Below are 10,749 nucleotides of genomic sequence, written 5' to 3'. Positions count from 1 at the left end.
AAAGAAATACCACAACACATAGTTTGGAGACTAAAAGACGTAGATTTAAAAAAAAAATCAGGATGAATGAGGATGCATATTCGTTTGACATCAATGTTCTTCCCTTCTCTTTAGTTTGTTTGTATTTTTGTTAACAAACGCAATAAAAACAAATGTTCATTGTGGTAAACAAAATAATAATTTGATTTAGCTAAGAGTTTTTTTTTCCTTCACGATTTGTAAAACATCCTTACGTGACAGAAAAAAAAATGTATATTATTTTCAAAATCTGTGTAGTTGAATTATGGAAAATCAGTTATTAAAATCAAAACAACTTTTATGAAGTTTAAATTCGCAGGTCTGTGTTACCAAAAGAATCCTTCTACGTGTATTTTTGAGAAGGAAATCTACTGCACAATATTTGACAATAGCTAAACAGAATTCTATCTCATCATTTAGAAGAGATCAAGGCAAAACCGATATAATGAAATGAAAAACTAAGCCTAGCTTGATAATAACGTGCTTCCTTACACACACCTGGACATTCTCTGTCTGGTAAAGTTGCCACCGAACGTGAGAATTCGAGAAAGATCTTGCACTCAACAATTCGACGTCTAGTACCTTCACCGCAAGTTACGCTACAAGGTTCCCAATCACTTACTTCAAACCTAGAAACATTGAAAAGTTTACTTTTCGCTAAGTTAAGATTTCCACGTGAAATAAAAGTGGAGTACAGGAACGTAAACTTTAGTCACGTATGTTATTGTACGAATTATTTTAGATTAAAGAGAAATCGATCTATTGAAATGTACTTGTCTGAAAAACAATTTTTTTGAGAGCAACACTTTTCATATTATTAAGGTATATCCAATTAAATTAATTAGGATAATAAAGAATTAACAGAATTAATGAATGTATGATAGAGTTATCATTAAGTAAGTTTAAATATACCATGGATCTCCAGAAAGTTCCGCTGGACCAACACTTTGCTGGGTCCACAGTAGAGGATAGAAGTGTTCCGGAGGAGCGTCTTCTTGGGCGTGAATCTTTGGCACTGTAAACAGAAATATGGATGTAGTATAATTTCTGGTTTCTTTTATCACACGTTTATAAAGATCCCTATATTCTGACTATTAATAGAAAATCGACCCGGTATGACCGGGTAATTAGGGCGCTTGACTCGCAATCTGAGGGTCGCGGGTTCGAATCCCCGTCCCACCAAACATGCTCGCTCTTTCAGCCGTGGGGTCGTTATAATGTGACGGTCAATCCCACTATTCGTTGGTAAAAGAGTAGCCCATGAATTGGCGGTGGGTGATGATAACTAGCTGCCTTCCTTCTAGTCTTTCACTGCTAAATTAGGGACGGCTAGCGCAGATAGCCCTCGAGTAGCTTTGCACGAAATTCAATACAAATCCTGTTATTGTGTTAGTAAACAAACAAACGATCTCTGTCTAATCTATGATTTGTGGTAAAGTCTAAAACATTTACAGAAATTTAAAGTTTTCTTGTAAAAAAAAACTTCATGATGCACTGAAAACTTTCTTCAATTGAAAGTTATAATAAACAACCTCATTCTTTTTTTTTTCGTCAAGTTTCGTTTATTTTTCATTCCGTAAAACATTTTCGTGAGAGATCTAAACAATACAAATATTATGTTAATGAATGTTTTCTCAACTCTTCTTCATTACTTTTGGATCTATCAGAAGTTTTATGCTTTCAAATGTTTCTTGAAACATCTAGTAATTGGACAACGCATAGCAGCTGCGATTTTTTTTGTCTATAACATTTACGTCTTTTCAGAAACTATCACTATTACATTAAAAAAAGAAAGAAAACTATTCATATAGTTCCTTAACATACGTATCTGTATCATACTTAACACAGGTGGCTTCTCCTAAAAACGTAAATTATACTTACCTTGGAACATTAAAATACAGTTTCAAATGAGAAAAAGGTAGTAAAAAGTGTCTCCTGAGGGTAATGACAGACAGAAACAAGAGGGTATCCTCAAAGGCCGCGGCACTTGAAATTCTTTTAGGCAGGATTAGAGTAAAATAATCTACGAGACCTTTATTCCTTTTTTATTAGCTATATTTATGCGCGCCAGCAATAAGAAGCGCGGGGCGCGCGAATAACCGATTCAATTTTATTACTCGTCAGGAACTCTTCCAGCCTACCCTCAAATGGAAATTATTTTAAACAGGATTAGAGTAAATTAATCTATGAGACTTTGGGCGAGGTAGAATATACCAATCGAAAGGGTTTGACCTACTGAGTCCAAAATTGTAATTAGATCTCAATTAGGTCAAGAGACGACGATGTTATGAGTTAAAAGTTTGTACTTGAAAAAAACCAACTCGAAGCCGTTCTATGAGCAGGGGATAGACTTGCCCCCTCTGGAAAATGAGAAGCTTAATTCTTTCTTAATTCATTCAACATATGTATATGAATTATTTATTCAATTCACATTTCCACACTACTTCTTCTCCCCCCCCCCCCCGGAAAAATCTCTGCGGATGCCCATGTCTATAAACCTTTATGCTTCGAATAACAATTGTATCTTGTAATATACATATTTGTGTGTGTTTGTGTATTGCTTAGGCAAGATCGTGACTAGGTTTACTTTAAGTCTAAAAAAATAAACAAAATTCATCTATTCAGACAATATCATAACTGTCTTTGACTTTAGGCTTAAATCAAGTGAAAGGAGTTAATCTATTCATACTAGATCGTGACTAGTTTTGGCTTTAGGCTTAAATCAAGTGAATGGAGTTAACCTGTTCATACTAGATCGTGACTAGTTTTGGCTTTAGGCTTAAATCAAGTGAATGGAGTTAACCTGTTCATACTAAATCGTGACTAGCTTTGGCTTTAGGCTTAAATCAAGTGAATGGAGTTAACCTGTTCATACTAGATCGTGACTAGCTTTGGCTTTAGGCTTAAATCAAGTGAATGGAGTTAACCTGTTCATACTAGATCGTAATTAGCTTTGGCTTTAAGCTACATACAGTGAAATGAGTTAACCTGTTCAGACCAGATCGTGACTAGTTTTGGCTTTAAGCTACATAGAGTGAATGGAGTTAACCTGTTCATACTAGATCGTGACAATCTAGTCTGAACAGGTTAACTCCATTCACTGTATGTAGCTTAAAGCCAAAGCTAATTACGATCTAGTCTGAACAGGTTAACTCCATTCACTCTATGTAGCTTAAAGCCAAAACTAGTCACGATCTAGTCTGAACAGGTTAACTCATTTCACTGTATGTAGCTTAAAGCCAAAGCTAATTACGATCTAGTCTGAACAGGTTAACTCATTTCACTGTATGTAGCTTAAAGCCAAAGCTAGTGACTAGTTTTGGCTTTAAGCTACATAGAGTGAAATGAGTTAACCTGTTCAGTGTAGATCGTGACTAGTTTTGGCTTTAAGCTACATAGAGTGAATGGAGTTAACCTGTTCAGACTAGATCGTAATTAGCTTTGGCTTTAAGCTACATAAGGCGAAAGGAGTTGATCTGTTCAAGTTTACCTACAAGGAGTTTACGTGTTCAAACAAGTTCGTGAAAGGTTTTGTTTGGTTTGAATTTCGCGCAAAGCTATAGGAGGGCTATCTGCGCTAGCCGTCCCTAATTTAACAGTGATAGACCAGAGGGAAAGCAGCTAGTCAACAACATCCACCGTCAGCTCATGGGCTACTCTTTTACCAACGACTATTGGGATTGACCGTAACATTATAACGCCCCCACGGCTGAAAGGGCGAGCACGTTCAGTGACGGGAAGGTGAAAGGAGTTTACTTGTTCAGACAAGCTCGCGATTAGCTTTGGTTTTAAACTTGAATGGAATTTACCTATTCTGACAAGATCGTAACTAACTTCAGCTTTTGGCTTAGCTCAACTATACAAGTTTACGGGTTCAGAGTGAAAAAACAAAACTAAATAGACACACAAAAACGAAACACGCACTAAAGAAACTCCTCTTGAATAATAAATATTCCACTGTTGGTTTAATTACTAATCAAAGAACCCTTTCCGGGACAGCTTCGTCAAAAGTGACGTAAGTAGTAGCAAAGTTGAGACTATACAATAGATAATACAACTTTTCAACGCGAATAAACGCATTAAGAAATTTTAACCCATCAAAAATGAATAGAATTGGCATTGTCAAAAGAACTGAATGAGCGGAAAAATCTCCCTCTACCAATATGTTTTCACTAGCGAAAGAAGATATTTTGCAGAGAAGCGACCTTATCAATATATTTCACTGTAGCAATTACATCAATACTGTAGCATTAGCAAACAAGGCCACTCTGTTCTATTAAAATTAATTATCTAAACCTGTTCAACCAATTGTTCTTTGAAAGTCGAACATCTCAAAACGACAGCTACGTTGTTGTTGTATTTTTAATTGATGTGTTAAACTTAACTGGAATGTAACAAGATTAAACCACGTGGTAAATAAGATAACTCAGGTAGTAATCGATTAATACTGCAGCTTAAGCAAAAGAAAAGGCAAAAAACAGGAACATTTTCACTATTTCCCAGAGTAGGGGAAGACAACTTGAGCATCTTTTTTTTTGTACACCAATAGTGAATTATTTTGTAACGTAGTTTTGAATGTAATGGTATGGTGAAACTTTCTCTTTAGATTAAGTAATATGATTTTAATGAGTCTATTTCTACTGATAATTATCTAGATGTTGCAGATGGTCATTATAATAACAATAAAATCGTAAAGGTATCATTGTGTTTACATGTTATATAAGATTTTCACCCGCTGTTGTTAAAGAAATAAAGAATTCTTTCTCAAGTTGTGGAAAATAGTATATTTTAAGCATTTCGCGTATAGTGTTAGAAGGTGGAAAGTAAGAATATGGCAAAAGCTGAGTAATCTGCTTAAAAACAAGTTAAAATATTGATCTTCTCCATTAAAAACATCACACGAGTGAAGTTATTCACGAGAGATTTTAGAAAGAAAAGCGCGTTCTCAACAGTATATTTATCAGACATTCTGAATGTGTAACTAACAGCTTAAAGTTATTTACAGTTATGCTTCGAAGTTGAAAAAAAGACAAAAATCAAGGCATTTATAGATATCACTTTGATATCTGAGCATCGAAAAGCTGGAGGAAGAATGGGATTCGAAAAGATTTTGTGACAGGAGAATTATTACGTCTTATAGCACTAGATTGAAAGATTTATTTTTAAAGGTTCTTCGATTGATTGTAAACTTTGATTTCTTGTTGTAGCATATCTCAAGAAAATTAAAGGCAAACTTTATTAAAGCATGATATCTTTATGTTCTTTTAATCTAAGCTCTTTTTTTTACACGAGAATTGCAATGAGCTATTGGACTTAACTCGTATTGATTCTTTTTGCACGTTTTATATAACCCTAAGGGGTAGACATCACAAAGAAAAATGAACTACATTTTGTGATTATAAGTAATTATCTCATCGTGACGAACTTAACTTTTTTATAATGTAAAACCTTAGAGCTAACTAAATGTTACTAAATAATTAGGGTGCATTAAAATTACTAGTTAAACCGTTAAAACGTAACAGGCAAAGGCATCGATTCGTCAGCGATTGCCATCAGTCACAGAGATTGTGACCACATGGAAAACACCATAGATCTCACATGCCTTTGTTGTTATTTTCACGTTCGAACTTTGTCAGAGAACAGCAGATACTATTATCTCGTGCTTGTGGTGCATAGACACTATATTGTTCATGTGGAAACATGGTCAAAATTAACTCAATTGACAGTTCCTTCATTTTTCTTGAATACGTTTATTCAACCATTAATTTTGCAATGAAAACAATGCCCCGAACTAGAGAAGCTGCTCAATTGAAGTGAGGAGAGCCTTTGCTAAAAACTCCTCTAGCGTGTAACCATAACGAGAGACAGTAGGTTTAGGGCATAGCCTTAAGAGCTATTGCGGCATTTGATGTATTAAAGCCACATGTCATCATATTAATGAAAGTTAAGCTCGCTTCCACTAAACAGTCAGTAACGCCCTCACAATACGTTGCTTGTAAAACAGACGTGATGCAAAGACTGTAACTGGTTTATTATTCTGTGAATACCATACCACAAGCTCTAATCCAGTATAATAAGGACAACAGCAAAAATCAAATGAGGCTCAAACCGATTTTACGCTTTCATTGCCTTTTGTTAATGACAACCTTAGCTGGTACGTTGCTACAGAGAACAGTTATAAAGTACGGTTGGTTGAAAGTTCTGGTCGGTTTCCTAGGAGTACAGCTAGTAAGTGTTCTTTCCTTTATACCCTGTAAACAGCACGAATGCTTACAAAACCGACAGATAATGTACATGCACCGAAAATAATTTAGTCTACAGAATGTTTTGAATGACCATAAAATTATATATGAAATAGTTTGTCGTATAAAAAACAAAATTCAATATAACAGTAAAAGTAGAACAAATATAAGTACAATATTTATGCTCTTTAACCAAACACACTGATTATTATGATTACCGCTCGTTTATTTCACTACAAATATATCTACAACATGGTTTATATACAACCTTTAACAAGTAGAAATAAAAGGAATTTTCACTAACAGCTTTGTGTGGTCCATGAATCCACAAACTGTACTATGTATTTATTATTAATGTATTTTTTGAGTGTAGTAACTGTTCCTGATAATGATCATACTATTGTGCATATTAGCGTAACACGTTCAGTTTTTATTCTTCTTTTAACAAAAACGTTTAGTATTTATAGCATATTTCACAGGGTCGTGTGTGCCCAGTAAGTAGGGTAGGAAGGGGGTTGCAAAGTGGGGGTACTTGAGTAGACATGCAGATTTCACAATGAGAAACTGAGAGTATAAGGAGCTGCTAAAAGTAGCTGCAGTGCTGCCAAAGGCATCTCAATTTAGTAGGATTGGGGGGGTCATGCCCCCCCCCCCCAGAAAATTGATATCGTAATATAATTTACATTTGCTATATAAGTCAAGTATGCAAAAGCGGAGGTACTATAGCACCCCTAGCACCTCCGGTTCTGACGCCTCTGCCAGTGATTACGTGCTGGGCTGCAAAATATACGGTTCAAGACCCAGGCTGTAATATGCCGCTCAAAACGCTCGGCATTTTCAGTTGTGAAGGCATTATAACTGCGGAAGTTAATCCAACTATTCAGTTAATAATAGTTATCTAGGAGCCGTGTGCTGCTGCTTGTGAATAAACTGCTTTACCTCTGGTCAGTAATCCCTAATTAGGGGCGGCTATTCCTTACTTAGTATGGCGATAACTGAGAAGCCAGTAAACCACTAACGTCATGAGGTGCGTTTGTTTTTGCGTCATACCTTGCAAACTATTGTTTTACATGTAGTTGACAATAATCCTGTAAATAGCTTAAACATGATTTTGTTATTAAGCACAATGGGCTACTTGTGCCGTACCCACAGCGGGTATAAAAATCCGATTTTTAACGTTATAAGCCCCAGACATATCGCTGATCCACCAGAGAGCTTCAGATTGTGTGAAATGATTTTGTTTTGCTCTCTAATCCTAAGATATAGCTAAGGAAAAGGCCTGGCCAAATACGTATATCTATAATTAATTGGATTCTAAGACATTCAAAACGTATACTAAAGATAGTGTAAAATTTTAACAATATCATTATGACGTTACAAAGACACTGTAGGAATGATCTAAATATAATAAATTATATCTTAAATAATAAGATAAACATTACTGTATTACTGTAGTTAAGTTACACAAAGAATTAAATAGGCACATCAAAATCAAGTAAATTAATCGTTAAGTAATGAACAGAGTAATCATTTGAAATTTGGTATTTTCAATGTGATCGACAACTTGTGCAAAACATGGGCTAAAAGGCCAGGTAAGGAACATCAAATTTAATAGCCACTTACCAGACTGTTCACTGATAGGACAACTAATCCCACTGCTGCAGTCTTGTTCAGTAGCAGGCATCAGTCGATAGTCACATTCTTTGCTGACGTGCCCGCTGTGGTCTCTGCAAACTACGTTTCTTGTTTGTACACCATGACCACATGTCACCGAACACTGTTAAAAAAAAGCCAAACAAGTAAACTTTGCTATGTCGTTGCGATTCACACACACATTACGTACTTAATGGTCCTTTTCCAATAAGTTTACCACAAATTCCTCCATCTTTAGAAGTTAGTTTTTACTTTCGAACCCATAATTAAACCATTTTACCGGAACACTTTAAGTTTTTTTAGAAGAAGTTTACAATAGAAGCCCCCCCCCCCAAATGAGATTCTACTTTGAAAGTGTTCAGAAAAAAGAATAGCATGCACGCACATAAACTATAAAATCACATAAATGTTTTATCTTAAAGTATTTCACGGAAGATATAAAGAATTTGAACCATTTAATCTTTCCGTGATCAATGCATTTTTTTTTGTATAATTTACATAGAGGACCCAACCCGTAACTGCAAATTACTTATATTAGAACATCAAGCAGTGGACCAGTCACTATTTATTTTTGTCTTGAAGAAAAAAGTTATAATTACCCCTGACCATGGATCCTCGATCCAACGTGGACAGCTTTGGGTGTTACAGCGTCGATGGCCAACTGGTTTCTTTTTTGAACACAGGAAGTCGCTAATGCGTGCTCTAGTACCATTAGGCCCTCCTCTGGCGCAATAAACTAGACGAGTCTGATGTCCACCGCCACAAGATACAGAACATGAGCCCCAACTTTCAGTTATCCATCTGTAAGATGCAGTTTAGTCGAATAATGACTGTTATTTATTTGAAAACTGATATCCACCCGCAACATGCAGTTGATTTCAAAAATAGTTGGCAACTTCCAACAATGAGTGTGTGTGTGTTTTTGTTATAGCAAAGCCACATTGGACTATCTGCTGTGTTCACCGAGGGGAATCGAACCCCTGATTTTAGTGGGTAATGGGTAATGATTAGTCTACTTCTGTTTACCTGTTGAAATCTATTCTTATCAGGTGTTGAGTATTTTAGGTTTGGTAATCAAATACTATAACATACTTAAGATCTAAATGTCATTAACTTTCGCAAGATTATAACTGATTTATTAATTGTGTTCCATCATGCTTGACGGAGAAATGCTCTAGAGAACGGAAATAGTTCCTATGTTGTTAGCAATGCCGTGCTAAAGTTTATTGTAAGGCTATAAGTTCATTCAAAATATAAATAACGGTTGAAGTTGGCTAGTCTTTGTCAATTATGACGTGTTTAAACCAAAAGATGTGTATTAAACCAAGCTCAAGAGTTGGAAACCCATCTTGTTTAAACCAAGCTCAAGAGTTGGAAACCCATCTTGTTTAAACCAAGAGAGGTGCATTAAACCAAGCTCAAGAGTTGGGAGTCCATCTAGTTGTTTATAGCGAGAAAATTATTTAGAATAGTTCGTGTTAATCTGGTACAGTTACAAGTATTAACATACACAGAGAAATTGAATTTTTTTCATAGTTTCTAATATTTATCTGTAACTAAGAAATCTTTGTTTATATACTGAATGCGGATTTATTAAATATGCGCCATTTTATTGAGAATATTCAACAGATAAACTTACAACTTCAAGTTTTATATTAATTGGTGTTAGGATATTGATATTTATCTAATAATATATAATATAAAGTCTCAGATTCAATTGAACCAAAGCAAAAGTCCTTCTTATTCGATGTACAAACTTCAAATGATGTCTGGTCTAATTATAATAACAAAAGTTAATAATCTAGCAAGCTAAAACTTAAAAAAATCAAAAGAAAATCGCTAAGTCTGATTAAAGGTTTATCGACCACTGTTTCTCTACGGTCGACTTCTCGTTTGTCTGTCAGAAACTATAAATCTTCTTGTTCTTTTTTAATGTTACAAGATAGAGTTAGTAGAAAACAATTGATTAGCTTGCGAACAGAAATGTTTTATGCTGGTCACGTGTTCAACTACACTATACTTCTACTGGTGCAAATATTTTTAAAAACATATTAATGCAGTTATATTCTTTTGTTCATCTAGTAGAAATTTTGACGAATCACATAAGCTTTTCTCTTAAAATATTAATACAATCTCTGCGGAACAAAGTAGAAAAGGATGTATTGAAACCCATGTGTAATGTAGCTATCGTTTTATCAAGTAAAACATTTACTATTAGCTTTTTAAAAGGCCGTTAATGATCATTGGTGACACTGGGGTCAAAGTAGTACACTAATTATGTTCAAGTTAAAATAATTTTTGATTGGTCGTTATTTATCGAACATTTTTCAAATTCTGTTCATTTACTGCTACCTCTCCTAGGAACTCAATAATGGTGTCTTTCACCCGCGAAACCTCGTGGTTCATTATTAACATTTGTGGAAGGTAACACATGATTTCACTCAATACTTTATCGGCAACTAACACTTATACAATATCAATAATGATACCTGTGAGGCTTTTAGGATTACACAGAGGTGCCGCTAGGTGCTTAAAAGACTCGGGGCTCAGGCCCATAGGCACGGAGATTTTCGGCGTTTCACTATGATATCGATCATGGTTTTCAAATTCTGATTTTTCAAGAGAGCAACTGGAGATTTGGGGGACCGTCAAATAGAATCGGGGCACGAGCCCCGTGTGCCAGTTTCTAGCGACGCTTCTGGAATTACACATTATCTATATACTACTAAAACTCTGATATTGTTTGTTTGCTTGTCTGTAATTAAACACAGCGAAAAACGGAACACAATAGAGCCATATTTGTAATAAAATGATAATAGAAAAAGAATAAAACAAA

The 10,749-nt window shown here is 35.1% G+C and overlaps 1 protein-coding gene across 2 annotated transcripts in view; it reads right to left on the bottom strand.

Moving 5' to 3' along the window:
* LOC106473748 (ADAMTS-like protein 1) overlaps positions 1–10,749 on the bottom strand; it is a 38,759-nt gene that overhangs the window by 26,626 nt on the left and 1,384 nt on the right. For both annotated transcript variants that reach the window (XM_022403178.1, XM_022403183.1), the window contains exons 2-5: positions 8,513–8,714; positions 7,884–8,037; positions 931–1,033; positions 517–647 (exon numbers count right to left, since the gene is read on the bottom strand). In XM_022403178.1, the coding sequence (XP_022258886.1) occupies positions 517–647; positions 931–1,033; positions 7,884–8,037; positions 8,513–8,714 (590 nt within the window). The remainder of the gene's footprint in view (positions 1–516; positions 648–930; positions 1,034–7,883; positions 8,038–8,512; positions 8,715–10,749) is intronic.

The sequence above is a fragment of the Limulus polyphemus genome, unplaced genomic scaffold (genome assembly GCF_000517525.1).
Source record: "Limulus polyphemus unplaced genomic scaffold, Limulus_polyphemus-2.1.2 Scaffold134, whole genome shotgun sequence".
In the NCBI taxonomy this organism is placed as follows: Eukaryota; Metazoa; Arthropoda; class Merostomata; order Xiphosura; family Limulidae; genus Limulus; species Limulus polyphemus.
This window is presented reverse-complemented; position numbering and strand designations above follow the sequence as displayed.